This window comes from Electrophorus electricus, chromosome 14, assembly GCF_041902795.1.
Source record: "Electrophorus electricus isolate QZ-2024a chromosome 14, ASM4190279v1, whole genome shotgun sequence".
NCBI lineage: Eukaryota > Metazoa > Chordata > Actinopteri > Gymnotiformes > Gymnotidae > Electrophorus > Electrophorus electricus.
In genome coordinates this window covers 18,090,698-18,118,035 of record NC_137510.1, presented here as the reverse complement: position 1 = coordinate 18,118,035, position 27,338 = coordinate 18,090,698, and the positions used below count along the sequence as shown (strand labels likewise).

Here is a 27,338-nt window from a genome sequence, read left to right as displayed (position 1 = left end):
CAACATGTAGTCTCCTGCACATACTTTAGTGGAGTGAATTTTCCTGCCAGCTACCTCCTGCTACATTTAAAAACTAACACCAACCCATTCTGTCACAAGGTTCTGTGTTCATGGAAATAGAAAAAAGAGCCAAAAAAAGCTATGCTTTTAGTAAAAGGAATGGCATTGTCCTGATGCAGCAGGATATACTGGCCATATTAAATCCCTAAAAGTGCAATAATAACTAGTCAGAATAATAACCCTCCTACAGGAAGAGTAAGAGGTGAAGTGGCCAGCCTCACTGAAAGGAGAAATAATCAGATGTGATTTTAATAATTAGCTGTGATTTAATGATCAGCTGTGATTTATGAAGTGACAACAGTGGTAGTGGGGCAGTGGTAGCTTAGTGATTAAGGTACTTGACTAGACATCAGAAGGTTGCCAGTTCAAGCCTGACCACTGCCAAGTTGACACTGTTGGGCTCCCGAGGAAGACCCTTAACCCTCAGTCACTTAAGTTCTGGCCAATCTGAAATTTAAGTTACTTTGGATAAAAGCATCAGCTAAATAAATGGCAACTAAAATAAGTTGTCGAAAATCATGAGGGCATTTCCACATCATGTACTCTTTTGTGATGTATGATGAAAGAGACATATGTGCTAGTATAAGTGTGTGTGGACATATGTTTTTTTTAACTCACTGGCCACATATGAGGCCACGAAGCCCCCAGCACTGATGATGCTGTCTGTGCGAAGTTTAACATACAGGTGTTCTTTACTGGAGCCAATAGCATCAGGGATCTGGTTTCCACACAACTTGGCCAACTGACGAGCATTAGTGCTATTCCCATCATAAACCTGAGAACACACACCCATTCAACTCACAGAGTAGTTTGATTAAAACAGAGTAAATGTACTTCAGATGTATATTGAGATGAATACTTATTCTCACCGCCAGGTAGTCAAAAATACAGTCAGTGCTGGATTCTAGATGGAAGTCCCCAAAGCTGAGCTGGATCATACTTCCTGCACTAGATTTGATGTGCCAGTAGCACTCGGCATTGGGGTGGTAGGGCAGAGGGTAGTTAGGTGATGTGAAACTACCAACACTGGTTGTCAGAGTTCCTCCACAGCCTAGTACAGGAATAAACATATTAGCATGGACTGAGTGACAATGCAGTGCTAAGCAGAAACAGTATTTATTTGCCAACACAATACAAATACAATACAAAAACATTGCCAGCACAAAACAAAAAGGTAACAAACACCTGTCTGGGTGCCATCCCAGTGTGCAGAGAAACCCTTGTAAGTAACAGAGTTATCTGACCGGAACATGACCCATAGCCTGTTGCTATGGGATATTATTAGGGGTGGAGTCTGGGTTGCGCAGTATCGACCAATGAGAGGTGATGTTTCAAAGCCTCCATCTCTACAAAAAAGAACATTATGGTGCAGGACAAATAATGCATGAACTTGCCAATGGTTTGCTACACATATTGTGTATTGATAGTAAATGACTCCTCACCTGATTTCCACATAGTCAAAGGAGCAAGAGCCACCTTCCATCTGAAAGTCTGTGAAGTTGAGCATAATCTGCATATTGAGCCCCACTATGATTCTGAATATGCACTCACGGTTGATGGGGTAGTTGTCAGGGTAGTTAGGCGAGGTCAGCACTCCAGTGGGAGTTGTGAACACTGCACTACAGTCTAGGGACAGAACAATGGCAGATGACAATTAATCTTTGGTCCCTTTTAGTCCTTAACTTAAGCATTTATTAACACAATGATATATAGATTCTGTGGTTTAGTGACATTTGTTAGTAGTATTTTGGCTTTTAAACAACTCCATTCAATTGATTTTTATTCTGTTTTTATATTGTTATTTTATTATGAAGCTCTACCTGTGGTGGCATTGATTGAGACATAGCTGGCAGAGAAGCCCTCATTTGCCAGACTGGAGTCCGAGACAAACAGAACAGTCATGAGGTTGTCAGTGCTGGTCAGAGAAGGAGGAACTGACCGCCCACAGTACCTGAGCAAAGAATTTAAAAAGTGAAAAAACTAAAGGTATTATGGTTACAAATTATGTTGAGTTTTGTCCTTTTCAATGTACAATTAAAATAGAACTAAAAATGGAATTTAAAAGTATGTTAATCAAAGTGATACGCGCACTCTTGGTAAGTAATGTAAAGGGCCAGTGGGTGATGGCAGCTTGCTAATTCTCTTACCTGCCCAGAAGATTCCCAGTCTGAGCAGTGCCATTGTCATAGACCTCCACATAGTCATGAATGCAGTTAGTATGGTACTCCAGATTAAAGGATGTGAAGGACAGTCTGATGATGTTGCCTGGGGTGACAGCTATGTGCCAGGAGCAGTTGGCACCATGAGGGTAGCTGGTAGGATGGCCAGGGCTGGTGAAGGAGCCTGAAGGATCTATGAGAGTGTCTCCACAGCCTATTTGTTAAAAAGGATCATTAAATGTTATGTACAAGCAGACAGCCCGATATATAGCACAATGACATGGTGGTACACTACCTTCCATAACAGACGAATACTCTGCCGTGAACCCGTGGTTGCTAACTGAAGCATCAGTACTGAAAACAATATGCATGTGACTCTGTGTGGACTGCAGCATAGAGGGGACCTGGTTTCCACAGTATCGGCCAATAAGAGGAGCGCTGGATGTAGCACCATCTCGTACCTAAGGATGGAGACAATTATGCTGACGGTGTATCTTCCTCTTTACACAACAAAGTCCTTAATGCCAGAGCATAGTTCATTTTGTAGTAGAGTCATTTTTGTTTTGCACAACTACATGGCAAATGTGGTTTGTACCTCCACATAATCAAAGATGCAACCAGCACTGCCCTCAACATCAAAGGTGAGAAAGTTGAGCGTGACAACATAGCTCATGGGCTGATTGATGACCCACTCACATCTCTTGTTGTGGGCATAGGGATCAGGGTGAAGGGGTGTGCGAATCTGGCCAGAGCCAGAAAGACTTCCTCCACAACCTGTTATGGGAGTTATGGGAAGAATCAGCCTTTGTCCAACCAGTTATATGATCACATTAAGATATATTATTCCCATTGTGTTTAATAGACTTACAAAACTTATCAGAAGTTTATCAAAGCTGTGGCATAAAGACATCAGACCATAAGCCTCACCACAGTCACCACAGTAAAACGCACTTGGCCGTAAAACTGCCAGTGACATGGCAGAAATACTAATAAGTAATATAGCGGAAATAACCAGGCAATCAGACATTTTAGATTCAGTATGGGGCTCTCAGCTTTTAACAAGAAACAGACCCAGTAATGCGAACAGCCAGAGAGCACAATCCGCTACAGTAGAGACTGCTTATATTAACATCAGCCATGCTTGACATCAGGGTCTGTGTGGCATGAAAGTGTGCTGAAGCAAATGAGTGCTGCTTTAGCAAAAAGAATGTCAGTGACAGCCCACCTCACGTGAGAGTGGGCACAGGTGAGATCTGCAGGCTGCTCTTCAAAGCCTCTCTAACATCTCTTACCATGGGGGAGACAGAATGTTTACAGAAGAAAACCTAAACGTTTACATTTATCACTTTGCTTGCATTTCTTTAATCTCGCAGACTTTTAAAAGGTAACATCTATTGACTGCAGCCATCTTTGCCTGTGGCCATAACATGAGTATTAAGATATTAAAAACAATAAAATGTCTCTCACTGATCTCATATACAGCCCTGAAGCCAGCCTTGCTAACAGAGCTATCAGATTTGAAGCGAATCCAGAGGCTGTTAGTAGTGGATAGGATGGGGGCTGGTAGGGTAGAGCCACAGTACTTTCCAATGAGTGGATCTGTTTCCCCTGTGCCATCACGCACCTGACACAAGGAACACACATCCGTTACAAAATCATTACTTTTTAGTAAACGATTAATTATAAGCAAACAAAAACAAAAAATCAAAGCAAACAATTTAGCATACACACAATTCAACACACACAAAGTTTCTGTTTCTCTCTCTTTCTCTCTCTCTCACTCACACACACACACACACACACACACACACACACACACACACACACACACACACAATACCTCCACATAGTCAAACTGACATCCGGTGTGAAATTCCAGATCCATATGAGTGAAATTGAGAGCCACCAACTCACTACGGGGCAGTCTAATAACATAGACACACTGCCTGTCATGTGCATAGTTATTAGGCCAGTTAGGGGAGATGATAACACCTTCACTCTCTGTATAGGTGCCTCCACATCCCGGATCACCTGAAATTTAGTAATGGTTAAAATGAACTCATAACATGGCAATAAATTGCAGTATTTACAGCCTTTGCCCATATTTGCTAACAAATATTTAACACAAACTAAGCATATACAGCCCAAGAGGAGTATTACTAAGCAATAAATGCATATAAGCATATTTGTAGATACCTGATGTCATGTAATGTAAAAAGTACAATAGCTGTTATACAACATGTGCTGTTGGACATTATTTTACCATCCATTAATACTCAGTATCAATTCCCAGGTTTGACCATTGAAACATGCACTCACTTGGAGAGGTGGTATATGTGATATGGAAGCCCCGGTCACTGATAACAAAGTCAGAGTGGAAGTGAACCCAGGCAGCAGGGCCCGAGGTCTGCAGCGGGGCTGGTGAACCAGTGCTGCAGTACCTATTGAGAAGGGGGTCCTCGGGGAGCAAACCATCCCTGATCTAGAACATTGAGTAATGAGTGAACATCAAGTGATGAGTGTTTCAAAGCTATTCAATGGAAAAATTGAACCTTGTACGTAGAGTAGCTTTTGGTGTTACGGTGGATGACATACTTCTAGATAGTCAAAGTTGCAGTCTGGATGGTGCTCAAGGCTGAGAGTTCCGAAAGCAAAGGTAATGAGCAGCCCTGGGCTCACATCTATCGTCCAGTAGCAGTCACGGTTTGGTGGGTAATTGCCTGGGTAACCAGGTGACTTAATATCCCCATATGAATTGGTCAAATGGCCACCACACTCTGGAAAATGAACATTCGTAGATTTTGAATTGGCATAAGGCAGTCGAGTACAGGAACAGTCCTCTGCAAGGCAGAACTAAAACCATCTATGACTGGTAGTGACTGAAATGTTTTGCGCTACCTGGTGCTTGGGACTGCCAGGCCACAGTGAAGCCACCTCTGCTGATGATGTGGTCGGAGCGGAACCAGAAGTACAGGGAATTGTGGGAGCTGAAGAGCTCTGCTGGGGCGCTGGTGCCGCAGTATTTGCCAATCATGTAGGCAGAGGCGCTCTCTCCATCGTGGATTTGCAGAAAGTCAAAGCTACATGTGGAACTCTGCTCCAGATCAAAGAAAGGGAATGTGATCCGCAGAATCTAGTGGAGAAAAAACAGTGTGATTATTTAATCATTCAAAATGTGTAAAAAAGAAATAGGGCCTTTTTTTTTTTTAATGCGCTGTAAAGGTGGTTAGTTCTAACCTTATCTGCATCAGTTCTGACAACCCAGGCACAGCTGATCATGTGGTCATACTCATCATGACCAGGAGTGTTGGGATAACTGAAAGTACCAGACAGGCCCTCAAGGACTCCCCCACACTCTGAAACACACAGGTCAAATACTTACCACCCAGATTACTACCAGTGTGTTTGCAGACACATTTACTTTTACTGCATTTGTCAGACACTCTGATGCAGAGCAACTTACATATATTTATCAATACGACAGTGTGTGTGCTTCCTGGGACTTGAAACAATAGCCTTGGTGTTGTTAGGATCTTGCTCTACCTGCTGTACCAGGTTGAGCTACAAGAGAAATAGTGATGCAGTAAAAGAGATTCTGGTCCACCCACCTTGCTGTGGAGTCTGGCACTGCGGGCCTGTCCACTGCGCAGTACAGGTGCAGGTGTAGCCATTAATGCCATCATTGCAGGTGCCTCCATTCTGGCAGGGGTTACTGGCACACTCGTTAATATTCTGGTCACAGTTCTGGCCACTCCAGCCAGGGTCACAGCGGCAGACATATCCAATGGCTGTGTTCTAGAAACAGGAACATCAAAAAGATTTTGGTCCTTTTATTTCATAGAAAATGTGAACTATCCAGTTGTTGTAGAAAGTAGAAAGGAAAGAAGTAAGGACACTGGTGATTATGGAGTAGGAACGTACCTCACATTGGCCATTGACACATGGGTTACTGGTCCCACAGATGTCAATGATCTGAGTACAACCAGTAGGCCCATATCCATTTCCCACATATCCAGGGGGACAAGTGCATGTTGGGATATTGCTACCTGAATGAAGTATGGTATACGTCAGCACATCCTTTTACACTTACATTGTGTAATACTCCTTGTTACATTACACAGTAGCATGTCAAGATGCTAAACTTTTGTCATAATTATTGCACAACTAGACATTAATGTTAACATGTAGCAGATGACAGTGAAGCACTTAAATTGTAAATCTTAATGGCTTTATTTTACCGAGTGCCGCTGGTCATGCGCTATTGTAAAGAGTAACTACTGTAAATGTGTGTAAAGAATGTGTGTGTTTGTGTGTGCGCATGTGGTTGTCTATGACACCTGGGACAGAGATGCACGTGGCCAAAGGATAACATCCTCCATTATTGCTTGAACATATATTGGCTTGAGTGCAGGTCTTTCCATCTCCCTCATAACCTATGCAGAGTGTGCTTTTGTCAACAATTTTTTCATGCAGCTTTAAATTCAATGATCCTAACTTACAAAGGTGCCAGCTACATAAATGAGCATTCTAAAGTTCACAATTACAGTTCACAATTACAAATGATTAGTTTAAATTAGTGTTTAAAGCATCTGATAAAGCATTTTTTTTCCTACATATCATCTCCCTGGTCCAGTGTCTGTCTCCGTGGCACAGAGCTCTGTAGAGGCTGAGAGCTCAGACCTGTGTTTCTAATTACAAGCATATTAATTGGCATGTTTCCTCATGATGCATGCTTGTTTCTTAGGTTCAAGGCAAAGCAACAATCAATTCTGCCTCATTCTCACTTAAAAAAAAAAAAGAAATTTGCTTTTGAACAACCAGTTCCTAGTGCAGAGATAAATAGCAAATCCATGCCATGCTAAAAAGGCAAAAGAAAAAAAAACAGCTTGTAAGAAATTGAGTGTCACACACTGGTTAAAAACCTCTAAGTGCGGTGCATGGTGGCTAGTGTGTGGTGTACTGGGCTGATACCTGGGGGACACTGTCCACAGTGGAAGGAACCCATGGTGTTGAGGCAGGGCACCATGGGGGAGGTGGAACAGCCACCGTTGTTTGTCTCACACTCATTCACATCTTGACAGCTGTAGCCATTGCCTTGCCAGCCTACATGGTTGCATTAGACAAGGTGAATACAGGAATGGGATGGGGGCAGGGAGGGAGCGAGATGCAAGTGCTAGTTTGGAGTGTCTTTACTCTCCATAGCGAACAAACTAAAGATCACAGTGGCAAGCTGTGAAAGCAACCAAAAATAGAACAGCACTGGGAGTAGATCTTGAGGTGCAGGTATGTAGCAGAGAGAGAAGCTCAGCAGCAAGCTGGCAGTAACACTCAAGGCATCTGAATGCAGCAGCAAGGAATACTGTGCAGCACTGGAAGAGCGTTCCTGTGGGCTTAAATAAAGGGGAGAAACAAAAAAACAGCAAACAAGGCAGAGGCACAGGACACACACACTGCTACACACACACACACACCCACACACACTTCACAATTGAATGTCATGACAGACGAACTTACACTGTAATGCATGGTGGCCTAGAGTGCCCTACCAGACCAGGATACATGGAATACAGACAGAATAGGAATTCTGATCTAGGACTTCCTTAAGGCCAAAGGGAACCCTTGACAAAGTTAACTGAATCCAGATTATCCTAATGTGAGAAGACTGCAGAGAAACTCAGCCCAGTTCTCACCTGTTGGACAAGCCCCACAGAAGAAGGAGCCTAGCGTGTTGAAGCACTGAACAGGGGGGTTGGTTGAACAGGGCTTGTTGGGAAGGCTACACTCATCCACATCTGCTGTACAGGCAGAACTGCCGGGAGGAGACATCCACCCAACATCACAGACGCATTTATATTTAGGCTGTTAGAAGACAATGCAAATAAAAAGGGAAAGCATATGTAGTAAGGCACACTTAAAAAAAAAAAGAAGAAAAAAGTAATATCCTCTCAGAAGCACTGTGAAATAACCTCCTCACAAGTATTGATAAAACTGGCTCTTCCAGGCCATTTAATGGCACTACTTACTTCATACTGAACAATAACTGCTATCTATGTAATGCTGTTACAAGACAACATGAAACAGAAATTATTAATAGACAATTTTAATTTAATGGCAGAAACTTCCAAGTGAGGTGTTGTAAGCAACTTATTTATTCACACATATCACCTTGAAAGATATCCATTCATATGACAGAAATTACCTCATTTGGTGTGACCCTGTCAGAATCAATGCACAACCCATGAACACAAAGGTCTTGACTCCCACCTGCACAGTCATCATAGCGAGAGGTGCAATGTTGCCCAAACCATTCTGGAGTACACGTGCATCTGAATAAAATGAAAGAGGAAAATCTGATCAATAAGATAAAATTATAAAAGAATGTCCACTCAGTATATGTAGTGATTATTGGCATGAGAAAAAGCATTACGTGTAAGATCCAGGAGTGTTGACACATGTGGCTCCATTCTGACAACCCTCAGTGGTTCCAGCATAGATCTGACACTCATTCACATCTACAGCACAAGTGGGACCCTGGCATGATACACAGTGATAGTGTTGAGTGCTAGGTAGATACCTAAGGCAGTAGGACCAAGTGCTTTGTGGTACTCAGTCAGAGCTCCCATACCTGCCAGTTTGTAGGACAGAGACAGTGGAAGGAGTCCACAAGATTCAGACAAGTCCCAAGGTTCTGGCACGGGTTGCTGCTACATGTCTTCCGCTGGATTGTCTTTCGGGGTTTGCATGAGCAAGGGTTAAATACATACAAAATTTAGAGGTTGATAGAAGGCAATATATTGACTGTAAATTATGACTTTACCTGTTCTATTGATTGAACGTTTGATTCAAGTGTGGTCACTCTTGTCTTCAGCTGATTCAACTGGTTCAAAACTTCTTCAGAGGTACCACTATTCTTTATTGTTTCAATGTCATCTTTATTAATTTTGATCTGAAATAAAAAATGATCAAAAATATTCCAACACTTCAAAATGTATTACATTATTGAAGATCGTAAAATATCCAGTATTACCCAAAAAGATAAAATTAAGTATGAGGCAATGAATAAACCTTGTGAAATTCTGTTTTTGTACATAGTAGAATATTAGTGTTTATCAGTGTGTATTTTATATTTTCTCCAAATGACTCTTAAGACCAATATTAGTTAACATTGTTAGATACACATAGTAGTTAGAAACAGGAAACAGAAATTACCACAGTATAATTTGGGTACAGCAGGATATTGCTCATAACCACAGTCTGGATCTCAAGACTTTAAGAGTAACTAAGATAATAAGACACATAAACCTACAGTTCAAACATAATTATCATTAAAAACAATTGGTAGAAACAGTATAACATGTTATATTTCCATAGCAAGTCAAGCCACAGTGATACTGGTGATTGGTAATTGTGAATGTTTAATAATATGTAGATATTTTGGAGTTTTGAGCAACTCCAAGCCTTTTAGTATTATAGATGTATGTCTATTTCCCAGGGAAAGCATCAATGCTGTCCTTAGAACAGTATACTTTAGTATTGAATAATGTATAATTAAAAATTCTCTTTTCAATACCTGAAGCTAATTTGACCTTTAAAGGATTCTGATGTGAGGCCTACCATGATCTTACCTGATTTATTTGCTCAGTGAGGTCCACAGCCCCCACTTTCACTCGACCTGATCCTGAAGTCTGAAAATTGATGTCTTTATTGTTTCCCGCAGAAAAAGTAAGATGACCATTCTCAGAGATCATACGAGGCCTGGGTGTGATCAAGATATGTAATTGAACTTTGAATCCAGTTTTTTCCTTAACATATTGATGTCTTTTTCTACTTACAATTTATCTTCATAGTAAAATGAATTAATGTTTCACATTTACACTAAATTACTAAGTCATTAACATCTGTAGAAACTAAATTTAATTTGCGATTTTTAATTAACTTATAATTACTGTCTTAATTAGGATAAAAATAAAAGCTGAGATTATATAGAAAATTAATTCACTTGAGAAATCCATTTACACAAAATTATATATATATATATATATATATATATATATATATATATATATATATATATATATATATATATATATATATAATAAAAAAACTAAGAACGCCAGCCCACTATAAACTCATCAGTGTCAAACAGACTGACGTACTACTCCAGGTGTTCTATAATCCCTCTACTCACTGCGCACTGCTGATATCCCTTTTGTTGTGGCTGTGAGTCTGCCTGCTCGGGTCACACTGCAGTCCCCCCAAGAAGAGTAGGGCGATGAAGGGCCAGTACAGACAAACTGTCCGAGCCATGCTGAGACCTCGTCCCAGAATTCTCTTCAGACACCGGATTGACGGTCAACACAGATGACAGCCTAATGGCCCAAATCTGAAGGTGCACTTTGCCCCTAACCAGTCCTCTGAGACTCAAAAGTCTAAAACACTCACCAATGAACTGGCCAAAACCATTTAAGGAAGATAATACGTAGGGCTGAAGAGAGCATTTGGTGCAAGTGATCACCTTGCTGGCTAATTACTGCACATTGTCATATGACTGTCAGAAATCAGTAACTAGAGTTAAGGCCTTAAACATTCTGCACTTTCAGCAAGTCCCCCCTGTCCAAAAAGAAACAGTAAAGGGCTGAAGTATATATTCTTTATTCCCATGCTGAAGTCTAAAGGAGCATTTAAAACAAATGTCTTTATTTGTGGAAACAACTTTTTATTTAAATAAAACAGAAAAATCAGTTTCAGTGAGAAATTTCACATATTGTATAAACACGATACAAAAACCTCAGTACAAAGAGCATGACTTTATTTTACAAACTTGATCCACATAATACAAAGTCTGACATCCCTCTTACATTGCTCACCTCAGTGGACTTTTGGTCTCTCATCCACCAGATGCAATGTGGCAAAGCTTGGATGCTGGTCATGTCACCATGAGACTGATGAGTTTGGACACTACATGAACATTTAGACTGTTGCCCAGAACCCTGTATTGCTGCTTAATTGAGATATCTTCTGGAAAAGCTGAAAGTAGAAAGAGAAATGTGCAAAGAAAGATATATGTTAACTATTAGGGCCTCAGGACATAAGAGGTACACATAAAATAGCAAATTCACGAGTCCAGATAGTGTTCTTCACAAATTCCTCGGAATCGTTCTTAGATTTTTTAAACATCTTCGGTTTTTCTTCACAAAGCCCCTACATTGACCACTAGTTAGAGTGCATAGCAAGCACTGATTAGAGGTTACAGCACAGCCAACAATGTATCTGATTACAGGTTACAGCATAGCAAGCACTGTAGCTGATTGCAGGAAACACTGAGGCTACATAACCATAAAGCAAATCACAGGTATCATCCGGTTGCAAACAGCTAGCTTATAAAATAAAGAACACTAGATCATTTCAAAGTAGTTGTGATATGTCATCTAAAAAAATCTTAAAATTGCCATCATTGGAGACAGCAACAGAAAGACTAGTTAAATCTAAATATTCCACACATAAATAAAACAACTGCAGGCTTTAAAGGGAAAATTCACTTTACTGGACTACTCTGACTCCAAAGCCCTTAATAGGAGTGAATGTTTACCATACTGCTTTTTTATTCTTATTTGAAAGTCATTATATTAGACTGGATTTTAGGATTTTGTAATGACCTGATCTGAACAAAACACGTTTCACGATCACAGGAGGTAAACGGGGTGACTGGCTTACTAAAGTGTGAGGGGAAGCCCATGAGGTTAGCTATCTCTCTGGGTGTGAAGTATCTGAGCTTTAGTTGGGATAGCTGCTTGAGTTTTTCCTCATCAGACAGCCCCTCTAGGCATTTAAAGACTGTCTCCAGCTCTACATCTGTACAGGACTGCAGAACTGAACCAGTTCCTTCCACATAGTGTCCATATCTGTGGAAGAACAACAATTATTACTGAATTAAACCACATGAATATAGATATTAGATACAAGATAATAAAATGTTAAATGCTTAGGGCATAGGACTTTCTTATGGACTGTGATATTCTTTTCTGATGCCTCACCCTTTAGTAAAGCAGACTGATCTCCTGCTGTTTGGTTGGACTATGTCCAGCAGCAAGGCATATCTGAGCAGGGTTTTTGGAGGCAGACGATAATGCTCCATGTCCATTCCCTGTCCTTCTTCCAGGAAAGCCTGCAGCATTTGCACTGTCTCTTCACTATCCTGACTCCTCTTCCTCTCCAGGTCCTGAGCTGTCTCCAGCTTATAGATTACATAGCCATTATCACTTGTCTCACTCCTGATGCCACCACATTGACTGACTGGAACTGAAAAACTGTCTGTGCAGTCACTGGAGCTTGAGTCTGGGAAGCCATTTAAAATCTTTGGGGAACATAGAGATTCATGTATAGTTTACCGTGTGGTGAAACCAGATAGTAAAAATTTCACTTCTCTGCAAATGCAATTTCTCAGTGAAAATTCTACAGTACTATACCATACTCAGATTGACAAAATGTACTTACCTCTGGTGTTGTCTGAAATGAGAAGGACCCTGGAAAAGCTGTGGCAATAAGGAAATAACGTAGCCTTGAGTTTGGTATTCCTATCTGTAGAGAGAAATGTGTGGAATAGCAAAATTAGGCAATAAACTAAAACTCAAGAGCTCAAGAGCTGTTTAATTGTTTTAGAATATCAACTGCAGCCATTTACAAATAATGTTATCTTGATGTAAAAAGTGCTGACCACTTGGATGTAATGTAAATAAAAAGATAACATTCTTACACAAGTGGGTGAGATCATTAACTCTTGAAGACTATAATTACACTCTTTCAAAGTCTTTATCAAAGCATCTCTAGGAAAAGGGGAAAAAAAATCAGATTACACTGTAAGTACATATAGTTTGAAAGAGTTTGGATATTGTGCAACTAGATTTCCTGAAATATTCAAAACCAAAACTTTTTTAAAGGTTTAGCTTGTTCACATTGATTAATATCTTGCATAAAAAGTATATTTAGTAGGAATTATGCATTAAAAGGGGCCCCTACTGGCTGACAGACATGTATCCATAGCAACCTCCCATGTATAAGATTTATCCTGTCTCTCAGTTTACCTTGCAGAGGATGTTTCAAAGCCTTTTACATTCTCCAGCAGAATGAAGCGTGGCAACTTGTTAAACCTACAGATATTGCACAAGGACATATTGTCTCATAATGTCCAGATTAAATATAGGTTAGATATATTTATAGATACTTTTCCACAGGCTAAGGCATTGTTCAGAAGAAATATATGTTTTCAAAAATCTATTATACATAAAGTCATTATTTAACAACCATATAAAAAACATAACAAGGTCTTCCTTGTAACAATGAACTGAATACAAAGTACCATTAACTGTGGTTTAAAAAGACTGGAGAAACATAACAGAGAAGATATAAAACAATCAAAAGCCCACTGAGAATAGGCTGGATCTGCAGAGAAGGTATAGATTGATTTCTGACCTTGGAAGAAGGTCCAAGACATACAGAAAGCTTTTTGTTCGGGGATCAGAAATATCACACTGTAACCCAATCCTGAAAGGGAAGAGAAAAAATATTAGTGTTTATTTCTGTTGTCAATGGTGGCAAATTGAAAGGCGATAAAAAGTGTTAATTACCTAGTGAAAGGCTGGCAAGGAGGGCTCATCAAAATCGCATTAAAGTCCAGTTTATTGAAATCATTTAATGTCATTCCCTGAAGGAAACAAAATCCAAATGGCTAGGCTAAAGAATTGAGAGTGACATGCAATTTTTCTATTTAAGGTTAAACGCTTCCCTCATGCTGATTCAACTATATACCAAGTGAATTAAGAACATTTTATAATGACCCAATTATTAAAAAACTGAATTCAATAAAAATAATTGTCTTAAGGAAATCAAGACAACCAAGACTCAGCTTCTAATGTGCTCAGGCCAAACTTCATTATCACTTACATAAGTAAAACCTTACTAAACACACTTATGGGAATGAAGCCAGTGGCTAGTGCATCATTACCCATGCTGACAAGGCATGCAACCTTTACCCAACACTAAATCTAAAGTTACTCTTTCACTAGAAATCTACTAACTTCCAGTCATGAGATGTGAATAGGTCTAAATATATGTATAAAAAATATTATAGGAGAAAAACTAATTTGTTCAGTCACTGTCAGAAATTAAACACATTTCAATCATTTCAATAATACCTTCATTAATTGCCATAGCACTTCCATTCACCATGAATATTACTAAGGCATTGTATTAGCCATTTTAATTTATGCTTTGACTTAGTTTTTTTTTTTCTCAATGAAAAGGGATTTTACATGGAAGCTTTTAATTTATATACATTATATATAAAGACATGCATACATACATTTGGGTGGGTATTAATATGTTTAGGGTCCAATTCATAGGATTAAAGTATATCCTCAGCAGTTCATATATCGCTCACTTACATAAAGGATAATTGTTATTAAAGCAATACATCATAACGGCTCCATTCTCCTAGATATGAACAGGCTTCACATTCAGCTATCAGCCCACTAATCTTACAAGTATAATACACACATCTCCAACACAGAGTTGTGGCTAAGATTTTGATCCAAATAAAATCTTATTCTGGGCTGTACCCAGAAGACAAGAGGATGATGATGATGATGATGATGATGATGATGGTGGTGGTCAAAGCCTCTTTGCTCCTAGTGGTGATATGTGGTAGTAGCACTGTTTAAATGTGGTTAATGCTTAATGGTTATATAACTATTTCTAGCATAATTTTATTTCACTGGACTTTGTGAGCAATACTTTTTTCGCTCTAGTAATGTTTTCATTTACAGTGTAGCCCAGATCATTGATTGGTTGAAATTAATCTTGTCATTCTAATTTATAGTTTCTATTCATTTATGAGGAAAGTCATTGAATTAACAAGTAGGTTTATCACCAGCTGTTTCTGAAACACCACTGTCTTAAATCTGTCCCATTATAACTGCAGTTCAGTTGTGACCAGCAAACTACAAAACATAGAAGAAACAGCAGTCGTGGGGTGTGAGGCTTTCTGTAGTAAGGAAAGGTGATCTAGGATCTTCAGACTGATAATCTCGAAAACATGATCCAAGTTTGGAGCAGGTGCTCACTTCGATGGTCTTGGGTAGAAGTAGAGTGTTTGGGAAGTTGTGTTTATAGATTTCATTGGCTGTTGTGTTCACATCCACTGCCGCTACCACTTCAGCAGGTACTAAGCTCGCTAAAGATGAAAAGGAAATAAAAATAAATTAGTTCTGTTATTAACCTGTTGCAATTTTAAATACTGTGGCATATTCAAATACTGAATGTGAGCGAATTATTTGTAATACTGAGAAACCTGAAAATCTATTACAATATATCACTTATGACTGATGAAATATAAGGAATAGGTAGCTAGCTAAGTTTGTTTGCATAGCATAAAAAAAAGCACATAAATCAATTCTTTGCAAACAAAATGAGTATGCACGTTTGCAGACAGTATCAAGAGAGTTACTAGCTAGCATACATATACACCGCTCAACTATTCCTACAAAGGAGCTGAAATAGCTGATTACAGACTAATACAATTACATTAAGGCAGTTATCGCCAAATTCAGTAAGGATACAACTTAACAGAACTGAGACACACACACACACACACACACACACACACACACACACACACACACACACACACACACACACGAGAAAGGTGGGGAGAGAGAAAAAGAAAGAAAGAGGGAGGAGACAAAAGTGAAAAAGAACGAATTTTAGCAAGTTAGCCATCTTAGCTAGTTAGTTAACTTTCAAAACAAATCATAGTTAAAAGGATGATATCGCTAACTAGCTATCCACTATCTAGCGTTAGCTAGCTCAAGCAAGCTAAGCTACACCAGTGTGAATAAGTTAAATTTACTGGGTCGGAAAGCCATTAACAAGAGGAAAAAAAAGCATAACTACCTACCTTTCAACGCATAATGCATTCCGCCAATGCCACTGTACAACTCTAAAACACGAAGTTTCTCCATAGTTATTGCACAGTTAACCAACAAAAGTACACTCTTAACAGAACTCTCTGTAGCCACCAGTGTGAGAATGTTATAGCTTCGTGTAGAAACAGCTCATTTATTAAGGTTCCGCTTTGTCAGATTGTGCGTAATGAGTTACCTATAATTAAAAAAAAAAAGAAAACTACAAGAAAGAAAGAAAGAAAGAAAGAAAGAAAGAAAGAAAGAAAGAAAGAAAGAAAGAAAGAAAGAAAGAAAGAAAGAAAGAAAGAAAGAAAGAAAGAAAGAAAGAAAGAAAGAAAGAAAGAAAGAAAGGTAGGTTACTGATAACTTAGGATATACATTTCACCTGAAAATTAATTGGCTACTTTAGCTATTGGGTGGATAAGCGAGAACAAGTAGGACTATTTAAGACAACAAACAAATAACGTAATAACGTTCATAACATACTGCTTGCTACGGTAGTTTTTCTCATGAGCATGGTCTACTGTTACAACCGAATTTCCTGCTCCCTGCTACGTCATCCTAAATCCCTGCACAGTTATGCTATTTGCATAAGGAGTGGATTATAAAACTGAGCCGTGTCCACTGCGTTTCTCTGGAGCAGTCCGCGTTTCGGTTGTTGCCGAGGAGTTTAGCTGGAAGTGAGAACGAAGTGAGTGTTAACAACAAAAATACAAAAAGAACCCATAAGCAAAGGACTACCAAATGGCTAACAGAACTACTAATCGACAGTCATCGTCTTACATTAGGATGTTTGGTGAGCGACCAGGGATAGCTCGGTCAACATATTCAAGTAACCAGTATTCTAGTCCCGTGCGCACATCACGGGTCTCCTCCAGCGTTTCCTCTGCGCCACCATCGATCTTTGCCACCAAGAGCACCAGAGTGCGAACCGTACCCTTGCCCAAGTTGGGATCAGATACTTTGGATTTCGCCCTGTCCGACGCTATCAACACCGAATTCAAAGCAAGTCGTACCAATGAGAAAGCAGAGATGCAACACCTTAACGACAGATTTGCCAGTTACATAGAAAAGGTGAGATTTCTGGAGCAACAGAACAAGATTTTAATTGCAGAGCTAGAGCAGTTGAAAGGGAGAGGTACGTCCCGTGTTGGAGATCTTTATGAAAACGAAATGAGAGATTTGCGCCGTCAAGTGGACCAGATCACCAACGAAAAATCCAGGGTGGAAGTTGACCGAGATAATCTGGGAGAAGATATTCAGCGACTCAGAGAGAAGTATGTATAAATGTATAAACCTCCAAAAAAACATGCCTGGTTAGAAAAGTCTCTTATTTTATTAATGGATAAAAAAAAAATGCATTTGTCCACTTTATCTTACAGCCTGTAGCTTGTGCATTAGAAAATGAGATTTATTTGTCATCAGATTTATTTGTCATCAGAACCAAAAAAAAATAAAAAAAATATTTTTTTTATATATATATATAAGATCCTATGTAGTATCTTCGCTGTTCCCTGGACTGAGATATCAGATGTTTTGGGGATCTGCTGGAGCCACTCTCCCAGCTTGGCAATCACAGACCCAAGTGCTCCTATTACACAACGTGTATAAGATCTGTGAGATTGGGTGTGTTGTAGTAATTCTGTATCTTTTTCAGGCTTCGGGAGGAAATGCTTCAAAGAGAAGATTCTGAAAACAGTCTCCAAAGCTTTAGGCAGGTATGTTTCTTTCATGGACAATACCAAACCAATTGCCAAACAAATAGATTCAATTAGATAATTGACTAGATAAATTATTACTGTTTTTCTTCAGAGCATGATTTTGCATCTCGCTTAATGAAAACCATTTTGAGATGACCTGTAAACAGCTGCTAACAGTATGCAAAAACCACAGTGGTGAGTGAGTAGCAAGTGCAGGCCACCAGTCCTGGTAGTGTTGAGCTTCTGTGGTCCAGTGTCAGGGTTAGGCACATTTCTCTATGGGCAGCTTTGTCATTGGAACGTGTAGCAGGAAAGCTGATTTAATTCTGGCATTGTTTCTGTATTGGTGGTGGGGGCATGTGGGTAGATGACAAAGCAAGCTGTTGTCTGGGTGGGTGGTACTACTTCTGTGGATGGAAACTTCTGACACTGGAAGAACACAAAACAGGGATGTATTCAAGGGTATCTGTCACTACCACCTGCAGTGTTCCATATAAACAGAGAAAGACATTTAGAGACCAACAAGCTGGTCTTATTGAGTTCATTCAGTACTGTATTTAGCAGAAATTCTAGAAACCATCTCATGCCTTTATTGTGAAAATTAGCACAACCATATTAGATTATTCAGGGTCCAAGGGAATGCAGTGAAGGTGTATGAAATGATATGATGTCAATATCTTGTTTGCATTGTATTGAAATACTACATGTATGCCATGGTCACAGGATGTAGATAATGCATCCCTGGTTCGTCTAGACTTGGAACGGAAGGTGGAGTCCCTGCAAGAGGAAATCACTTTCCTGAAGAAGCTTCATGATGAGGTATTTAGTCACTATGGCAGTCAGCCCTGTTCTGTTCCACTCCTTTCCTACATGTAACCGAAACTCTCACTGAACCCAGATAGGATCATGAGATTGTCAGGGAAGGGCATTACCATGGAGATTAAAGGCTCAGCAGAGATGGAGGAATTGCATGAAGAGAAAGAAGGTGGTAATAGGGCTTTGTTTTCCCAGCAAACACAGGCTTTACAAACAAATCAATAAAATATCAGTACTGGACAATGTTCTGTAGCTTGAAACATGGACCAAGGATCCACAAAGTTCACTAAAGCCCCACTTAAATAAAAATAAATAAATACATAAAAATGAAATAATAATCCTTAAAACAGCACAAGTAATCATTTTAATTATTCACTGAATTTTAAGAACAAAGCAATGATTACAGTGTGCAGGACAATAATGCACATAAGCCAATGTCCACATGATTCCATTAACTCTGTTTTAGGAGATTGCTGAGCTGCAGGCCCAGATCCGTGACCAGCATGTGCAGATCAACATGGATGTGGCCAAGCCCGACCTGACTGCTGCCCTGCGAGATGTCCGAATGCAGTATGAAAGTCTGGCCAATAAAAACATCCATGAGGCAGAGGAATGGTACAAATCCAAGGTTTGTATATTTGTGGAATATGCCTCAGCTTCACATGTATTGCTTCATCATTTACTGACTGAGAACTTATATGAGGTACCTCATAGTTTTGATTATTTTCAATAAAGACTACAGGTTAGTCAGAGCTCGTTGAATCCTTTCAAAAACAGTATTTAAAGTGTTCAGGACAGTAGCAGTATAACATTGTAGCATGTGCTTAAACATTATTCTTCAGAACAGAAGTTGGTATGGTGTATCATTGTGTTTGTTAGTGATCATTGCTGTAGCTTTAGCGTTAATGCTTTTGTAGGCATACATGTGCCTCCTGAAATTGGTTGTGGTGTAAAGTGGTTGGCCTCCCTCTGGGTTAAGACGCACCAGATGGTAACAGTGGGATTAATTCAGTAGAGAGGACAGATGGCCAATCACTGAAAGCATACTGCACAATGGATTATTGGATTTTTTTTTTTTTTTTTTTTTTTTTTTATGTGACTGACAGAGTATTGACACAGTTAATGGATTACTTCTCCATTTTCTCTGAGAAGCAAACTGACCCAACATGCTGCTTAGACCAACCCCATTATCAAAGATTCATTCAATGCTAATTAAACATCAGCTTGAAGCCAGACAAGTTGACAAAATCCAAAGCTTTAAATGTAGCTCAGAATTCAAGTTTGCCTTTCAATTCCCATTACACTTTTATAGGATAATTTGCTGGTTTTGAGGAGGTATACTCTGGAATAAAAGGCCATGCTCCTGCTCTTTCTTTTTCTCTCTTTAGTTTGCTGATTTTTCAGAGGCTGCTGCCCGCAACAATGAAGCCCTGCGTCAGGCTAAGCAGGAGGCCAACGAGTATCGCCGCCAGATTCAGGCTCTGACATGCGAGGTGGACGCTCTTAAAGGCACAGTGAGTGTACATACACTAAACACATTGCTCAACAAGGTCCTCACTGATAGGAGGTTTTGCTTTAGCCTTTCTCTTTGCTCATGGTTAGAACGATTCTTTGGAGCGCCAGATGAGGGAGCTGGAAGATGCCTTTGGCATGGAGGTGTCTGGTTATCAGGACACCATCGCCCACCTTGAAGAGGACATCCACAACATGAAGGAGGAGATGGCTCGCCATCTTCGCGAGTACCAGGACCTGCTCAATGTTAAAATGGCTCTGGACATTGAGATTGCCACCTACAGGAAACTGCTAGAAGGAGAGGAGAGCAGGTGAGGACTTTACAAAACATGTCATCTTCCTCAAAATACATGTATACAGTTCAGAATGTGTATATGCACTCGCATTGTTGTGAGGTTTAGATTTGTCTTTACTATTATCAGAGATTACAGATAAGAATATTTGGAGTATCTGTTAAAAAGATTAGAATTTCTGAGGTTTTACATTTAACACTAAATCCCCTTTCTCTCCATGTTTATTGTTTATCTCTTTTTCAGAATCACAACACCAGTGCCTAAACTCACTACTTTTAATCTGAGAGGTAAAATATACTGCAGTCTTCTTGCATTCACACATGGCCTTGTTAGAACAAACAAGGCCTTGTTGGAACAAAGAACAAGCCTGAATTGTACTGCCTTCTGGACACTATGAATGAATAATTGAAGTTATGACTGGCTTCTTTTTAAAAATGCAGAGCCAATTCAAGCAAATAAGCACTGTGCTGGCAGAAACCATTCTGAGCTTAAAATGTGAACTTCTGATTCCCTTAAAAAAAAAAAAACAAGTTTTCCACTGTATTACGGTAGAATAAGTTTAGATTGTGGGCTTGGAGACAAATCCTTTCTCTCCAGAAACCATGCTGGAGACCAGACCGGTAATGGAGATGGAGAACCTGCCCAAGAAGGTGGTTATTAAGACCATTGAAACAAAAGAGGGGCATGTAAGTAAATCTCATGGCCATGGCACATTTGTTTCAGTATTTATTTAAAATAATCCTTTTGGTCTTCCATGTGTCCCATGGCAGGTAATTAATGAGTCTACTCAGCATCATGAAGAGCTGGAATGAACTGCATGTCAACCCTGTGAAAGACAGATGTAATAGGTCACTGAGGAGGAGTGCACTGTAGTGGAATAAGATATAGATATAGAAGCTGAGGTGTTTCTGTGTGAGGGGGAAAAATGAACAAACAGACAAACAGCTTTAAAGTGCCTTTTTTTGCCACTGTAGAAAAATCTGCAGACACAGTTGTGATTGAGCGTTATAGACACTGTAGGCAAATGATTGAACCAGCTTCACACAGTATTCTTGTTTACTATGATTTTCGTAGTTTACACTGTACAAGACTACAGCAATAATCTAACTGCTTTATTTTGTATGCTATTACAAGCTGACCAAAATCTAAAAGAATGAAATGATGTCTCATAAACATCAAAATGTTACTGCTTTCACTAGGTCAATATCAATAAACATTTAAGAAAAATAAACATGGAGCTTTTGTGCCTTAAACATATTTTGCATGTCCAAATGGGTTCTAACAAATGCTGGCCTTGGGTATTTATAAGGGTCTAAACTATCTTAGTTATTTAGCAATGGTGAATTTTTCACATATCAGTTCACACTCAAATAAGTAAACTGATAGACTGAAAAGGCTAAATGTATGCAAATAAACAGCTTGCAGCTAACTCTTTTCTCTTTAGCAAAAAATGAAGCAAAACTGGATCAAATCCCCTGATATGCCACAATTCTTATTCCGTTTGCCCTCCTTTTCCAGACCATACTGCATTGAGAATGAAGACAAGTATGTTGCCAAGTACAAAGAGCAATTAGTCTGGTAATCTTTCTTAGATCCGGTCACTTTCATTGGTGTTGTAGCAGGCCTAGAGCTATAAGCAATCTTTTTGTTCAACATAGGTTTTGTTTGAATCAGAAAGACAATTCCCCGAAGGCAGTAAAAGGATAGTAGAAGGTCGAAAAAGGACTGTCTACAGATTTTCTCTAAGTCAAATTTGTTTTAGCTGACAAAAAGTGACAAGATGATTTACAAGCTTATATTTCTCTGTTTAAGTTCAGTTAACTCGGTTATATTGCTTGCTGCTACTGGTAGGCTGCAAGTGTCCTCAGTCAACTAAATGACCCCCTTCTAGTTTTTTTTCCTTACTTAGCTGCTCCCCTGTGGACACTATGAAAACACTCCACAAGTGCTTGTGAAATAGTGAGAATACATTTTAAAAGTTAGCAACATGCAAATTTTATAATACAAATACAAATACTGCATTATAAAGTACCTTTCGTGGTTTACATAGTATTTACATTCATACACATAACTAACCAGTGCAGTTTTTGAAAAATATATAACATCTGGTCAAGCAGATCAAATATCAGAATGAGAAAATGTGATCTGTCTGGCCATGGCCCGGTTGTTAGTGCCTGAAGGACTGGTTTGAGTATTTCAGAAACTGCTGATCTCCTGAGATTTTCATGCGCAACATTCTCTACAGTATACACAGAAAAGTGGTAAACAAACAAATAAAAACAAATGTACAGTAAAATGCAATTCTGCAAGCTGAAATAACTTGTTGATGAGAGAGGTCAAAAGAGAATGGCCAGACTGGTCTGAGCTGGCCAGATTGCTACCCCTTTATGGCCACAATGTATCTGTATTGCTACATCCATGATTTGCCTTGTCACAAAGCATAAGTCATATAAAACTGACCCCATGACAGTTAACATCAGTGATACCACAGTTACAAGATCTGAGTCCAATTTAGCACCTTTGGGATGTGGTACTTCTTGCATAATTCAAGTGTATAATAATTTTACCAAGGGCTTCATACATTATCTACAGACAGGACTGAATGAAAGAAAATATATCATTTTACAAATCTTTCTTATACACTGTAAAGTTGACCATTCAACCTCTGAATCTAAGAACATTAAAGTGAGCTGTGTGTAGCAGGAGAAAAGATCATGGCTTGATTATACACATTATCTCACTGGGTGTTTCATAAGTAGAAATTATCCCATTGTAAGGCCACTTTTTAAAATGATGTGTTAAGGATAAGGAATGAACACATATGCACAATCAATAATATATATCTGGTTGTGTGGATGGAATAATAGCAACAACAAATGGACAGAGGGTTTGGGGCTTTTGTACAGCTAAATCAAATGCAGTTGTTACAAATTTAATTGCAAATTAGCACTTTGATTCTGCTAAAAAAAAAACCATTGTAAAGCAATTTTTGTCATGTCTGTATCCTCCAGCCTGTCTCATATGGAATACATTTCCCAAAAGCCTCTTTTCCATTCCCAATCCTCCATTTATTAGGTTTACCTGTGTCTAGCTATCCCTTATGTTTCTGTCTGTTAATACTGATTTGTCAGTTTATTTTGTGAAGACTTGATCAGTTTTTGTCTAGCCTTTCTTAGCGATTGTTTTAATGTTTTTGCTCTTTTGCCTGTTCCTTTATCTTTACTGGTACTGAACCTAGCATTTTTATCCTAAGATTGAATTTGTTAATTATTTTTACGTTTACCCTGTGGGCAACTACATTGTGCACTCCAAACCTGACAATTTTAATATCCACATTTAAATCACAATATAGTATGCAACAAATAGCAATAAACTATATATCATGAATATAGGAAAACACTTAGATTTTGGCTATGAGTTCAGTCAAATCCTATATGTTGTGCTTATGGCCTACTGTCATTGTTCTTACTAGCTAGGCATTTAGCTTTGTGTTGCTCCAGTGAAACGGCTTTGAACAAAAGTTTTAGTTGGATATGTGTAAAGTGTAGGTCAGCATACCAAATTAACATTGCCCTTATGTAATGTCTCGAGTAAACATCAGAAATCATTTTGAAATATGTCAACAACTTGCAAGTTGAAGTTCACTGATAACAACCCTGAATATCAATTGCATGAAACTACCATGTGTCCCATACTTCTTGAAAACTGCATGAAAATGATTAATTCTGATTTTTCATGTATACTATACATTAGAGAAAGGGTAACATGCATGCACAGACTCACACCTAGGAATACAACATACATTTGATTAATATATCACAATTTTGGGATCTTTTGAACTTTATGAAATACATTCCCTTAAGGTGGTAATTTTACCAGCGTGAATGAAATATGATCAACATAAGACAGTTAAATTGTTTTGTTAGAGGTTTTATTTAGCAGAGTGTGTCATTAGACAGTTTGTGAGCACAATGATCCAAGATGGGCTTGTATTAACATGCAGATGTGAATTTGAAAGGGACAGACTTACTTTATCTGTACTCCAACCCCTGAAATCTGTCATTGCACAGAAAGAGAGAGAAAGAGGAAGAGAGAGACAGAATAAGTGAGAAAGATGCAATATGTCTTGGCAGGCAGATTGGCTTTAAAGACCACTGGCAAATTACATTATCATTATCGCTTCTATTTGCATGATGAAAATAGGAAGTTTTTTTGGCACAACTGATACCTTCTTCTGCTGTTAACATACCTGTGATTGTTTTATGTCTAGCAACTATATTACATTTTTATTATATCCAAAGATTATGAGTTTCACGATGTCTGGATTTAGTGTGATTTTACTGTGGAACTGAGGAGAGTGTCTCATTGGTTGTATACACCGTTTACAATGGAAAAAGCCACTATATTCTATATAACACATCATATCACTCCAGGTTTTACATCTGTAATTTGTGACTACCAAACACCAATGCAACAAATTTTATTTATTTCAGACATGTTATTTTTTCAATTAATATTAATGTTTCAAAGATATAGCATTCAAAAATATTCACTGTAATAATGTAAAAATGTATTTGCTTTGTCAATAGAGAGCTAAACATCTGTTTAGTAAATCTATGCTCCTGTTTACCTAAATCAATATGTCAAACAGTGCTCTCTAGTGGCAGCCTAATGGAATATGATTCACATATTTTCCGAACTTTTAAGTGAAATTAAATTATATTAATAGTGAATTTAATTGGTGATATTATTAAATGATAAAATTAAATAATGGTGATATTACATGAACAATAAGAGTTTCTTATGTTACCACATAAGAAAACATGAAGGTACTCTCTCTCTCTCTCTCTCTCTCTCTCTCTCTCTCTCTCTCTCTCTCTCTCTCTCTCTCTCTCTCTGTGTGTGTGTGTGTGTGTGTGTGTGTGTGTGTGTGTGTGTGCTGGGGTGGGGGTGGGGGTGGGGGGTGGGGGTGGTAAGAGGTATCAGAATAGATACGTTAGCCTTAATTCTTGTATTCCATGCTCTGGCCATTACAAATCAGATCAATTTTATTTCTGGTGACAGAGAGATAATTATTGTGAATAGAGCTTTAATAAAATATTTCTTTATAAAGTACAACTTCAAATACTCTTCCCTCCTCCCCCTCCCATCTGTGTCTTAGCCAAGGCATCAGTACTGACTGCTACACATCCAAAGAACAGTGTAATTAGAGAACCAATGGCTTTCCATTTTCAGATGATCCAGTGATTGCATACACGGCTAATACCACACAAAGTTGTTTTGCACTGCAGTTACAAATTCAGTCACATGGACATACATTTCCTAACACGACAGTTTTTACAGTCATTACACACAGTGTATAAAATTTGCTGCATTTTTACACTCAAATTACAGATGTAAATAGCCTTGTCACAGAACGCTTCCACCCACGAGTCACGTTGTACGGCCTGCCGCGTGCAGAGGGGTTCAACTTATTTGTAAGCACTCACTTTGTAATTGTACGCACCTGCACGGGGTTTAATGTCTTGTGTTTTTGTCTTTTGTCTATCTAATCTCGGATAGTGTGTGTACTCGGTTGGTCATTGTTAGTCTGCTGTTAAATGTAAAACTCGTATGTGATCGTCGTTCAATGTCATTTTAGTCTGTGTTTCGTTAAGTGTATGAGTCATGTCTTTCGTTAATAAATGTGTCACTTCATCGAGGGAGCCTGTGCGTCCTGCTCCACGCCCATCGCCACTCGGGCCAGCAGAAACATTACAGCCTGAACAAGCTGAGCCACAGAAATGGAAGTATAGTGATCTTTTTCTTAATTTTCTCTTCATCACTTCCACAGTATACTCACACTAAATCCAGACATGGAGCTCATGATCTTTGGGGATTGGTCTGTTGCAGCCATATCGAAAATTGAATATAATAATTAAAAAAAAAGATAATATAATCAAGAGAAACATAAAACATAATTAATCACAGTTATCCAAGGAACCTGCTATTCAGAGCAAATAAATGAAGGGAGTAAATGTCAGCTGTGCAAAAATAGTGATATTTATGGAGAGCTGGCTCTTAAATGTGGCACTATTGTGTTATTGTGCATGGCGTCTATTTAATAACCTTTTAAAATATATATACACTATCAAGTATTGTGAAAATGTCTTCAAGTATCACAATTATTTTAAATTTAAATGACTATTTGTGTATGGTTTTAGTTTGGTTTGTCAATTAGTCAATCAGCTCTTGTATAATGGCTGTGGATTACTGTACTTTTTAAAAATCTAGACTGTAAACAGATTATAGGTTAGACATAGGCGTAGAACTTGGAGTTTATGGGCACAGAGAAATACACTAATCTTAGATAATTTTTGTAGCACTAAAAACTGAATAAAATTTAAATGAACAGAACAATGATTTTAAAAAAAAATTATTTAGCTCCTGAACACCAGGGACAGCATTTACATTGCATAGACACATTCTCACACATGCTCAAACAAAATACAGACAAATGTTAAGGGGATTAGGCTCCAAAACACAGAGGAACCACCTCATACAGTGAAAAAGATCCAGCTTGATGGTCATACTGGCATTCTACTGTGTTCTTGATGCATGTTTTTATGCCTCAAAGACAATGGCATTTGTTGTTATTCCAAGCATGCTAGTTTAGATGCTCTCAAGGGAAATGCTGCACAGCAAACTTTAAAATTGCTAATGCAGTCACATTCATCTACAAAGGTCAATGGATGTTATACTCATGTAATTATTCATCTTTTATGAATCAACAACACCCATGCAATGCAATGCAGTCTGAAGTGTCTTGCATAAGTATTCACCCTCTTGACCTTTTTCACA

General features: G+C 38.7%; 3 protein-coding genes across 7 annotated transcripts in view; 1 reads left to right on the top strand and 2 right to left on the bottom strand.

Annotated features, from left to right (window-relative positions):
* Window positions 1–10,888, bottom strand: part of cubn (cubilin (intrinsic factor-cobalamin receptor)) — a 30,420-nt gene extending 19,532 nt beyond the window's left edge. For both annotated transcript variants that reach the window (XM_027015307.3, XM_081695675.1), the window contains exons 1-25: window positions 10,408–10,888; window positions 9,845–9,974; window positions 9,037–9,165; window positions 8,845–8,946; window positions 8,647–8,750; window positions 8,419–8,545; window positions 7,910–8,078; window positions 7,191–7,322; window positions 6,557–6,652; window positions 6,141–6,265; window positions 5,828–6,014; window positions 5,457–5,575; window positions 5,118–5,352; window positions 4,815–4,996; window positions 4,539–4,701; window positions 4,060–4,250; window positions 3,687–3,843; window positions 2,815–2,993; window positions 2,515–2,680; window positions 2,208–2,433; window positions 1,881–2,011; window positions 1,503–1,686; window positions 1,246–1,406; window positions 930–1,111; window positions 679–835 (exon numbers count right to left, since the gene is read on the bottom strand). In XM_027015307.3, coding sequence (XP_026871108.2) covers window positions 679–835; window positions 930–1,111; window positions 1,246–1,406; window positions 1,503–1,686; window positions 1,881–2,011; window positions 2,208–2,433; window positions 2,515–2,680; window positions 2,815–2,993; window positions 3,687–3,843; window positions 4,060–4,250; window positions 4,539–4,701; window positions 4,815–4,996; window positions 5,118–5,352; window positions 5,457–5,575; window positions 5,828–6,014; window positions 6,141–6,265; window positions 6,557–6,652; window positions 7,191–7,322; window positions 7,910–8,078; window positions 8,419–8,545; window positions 8,647–8,750; window positions 8,845–8,946; window positions 9,037–9,165; window positions 9,845–9,974; window positions 10,408–10,526 — 3,853 coding nt within the window. In that variant the 5' untranslated portion in view covers window positions 10,527–10,888. The remainder of the gene's footprint in view (window positions 1–678; window positions 836–929; window positions 1,112–1,245; window positions 1,407–1,502; window positions 1,687–1,880; window positions 2,012–2,207; window positions 2,434–2,514; window positions 2,681–2,814; window positions 2,994–3,686; window positions 3,844–4,059; window positions 4,251–4,538; window positions 4,702–4,814; window positions 4,997–5,117; window positions 5,353–5,456; window positions 5,576–5,827; window positions 6,015–6,140; window positions 6,266–6,556; window positions 6,653–7,190; window positions 7,323–7,909; window positions 8,079–8,418; window positions 8,546–8,646; window positions 8,751–8,844; window positions 8,947–9,036; window positions 9,166–9,844; window positions 9,975–10,407) is intronic.
* A 123-nt stretch (window positions 10,889–11,011) lies between these two features.
* trdmt1 (tRNA aspartic acid methyltransferase 1) lies at window positions 11,012–16,777 on the bottom strand. 4 transcript variants are annotated; one of them, XM_027015298.3, is made up of 11 exons: window positions 16,664–16,777; window positions 16,171–16,397; window positions 15,338–15,447; window positions 13,844–13,920; window positions 13,689–13,760; window positions 13,301–13,366; window positions 12,973–13,042; window positions 12,714–12,797; window positions 12,254–12,573; window positions 11,934–12,121; window positions 11,012–11,246 (listed from the first exon to the last, which is right to left on the bottom strand). In XM_027015298.3, exons 2-11 carry the CDS (start codon window positions 16,232–16,234, stop codon window positions 11,146–11,148), a joined length of 1,152 nt encoding a protein of 383 aa, XP_026871099.2. In that variant the 5' UTR covers window positions 16,235–16,397; window positions 16,664–16,777; the 3' UTR covers window positions 11,012–11,145. The 4 variants fall into 4 exon arrangements, with proteins under 4 accessions (XP_026871099.2, XP_081551805.1, XP_081551803.1 ...); XM_081695679.1 differs by lacking the exons at window positions 13,844–13,920; window positions 16,664–16,777 and adding an exon at window positions 15,798–15,844 and having other exon boundaries at window positions 16,171–16,418; XM_081695677.1 differs by lacking the exons at window positions 13,844–13,920; window positions 16,664–16,777 and having other exon boundaries at window positions 16,171–16,418.
* A 3-nt stretch (window positions 16,778–16,780) lies between these two features.
* Window positions 16,781–21,729, top strand: vim (vimentin). Its single transcript, XM_027015285.3, has 9 exons — window positions 16,781–17,454; window positions 17,835–17,895; window positions 18,601–18,696; window positions 19,160–19,321; window positions 20,082–20,207; window positions 20,296–20,516; window positions 20,742–20,785; window positions 21,096–21,184; window positions 21,269–21,729. The coding sequence occupies exons 1-9, from the start codon at window positions 16,922–16,924 to the stop codon at window positions 21,308–21,310; spliced, it is 1,374 nt and encodes a 457-aa protein (XP_026871086.1). The 5' UTR covers window positions 16,781–16,921; the 3' UTR covers window positions 21,311–21,729.
* The last annotated feature ends 5,609 nt before the right edge of the window (window positions 21,730–27,338 follow it).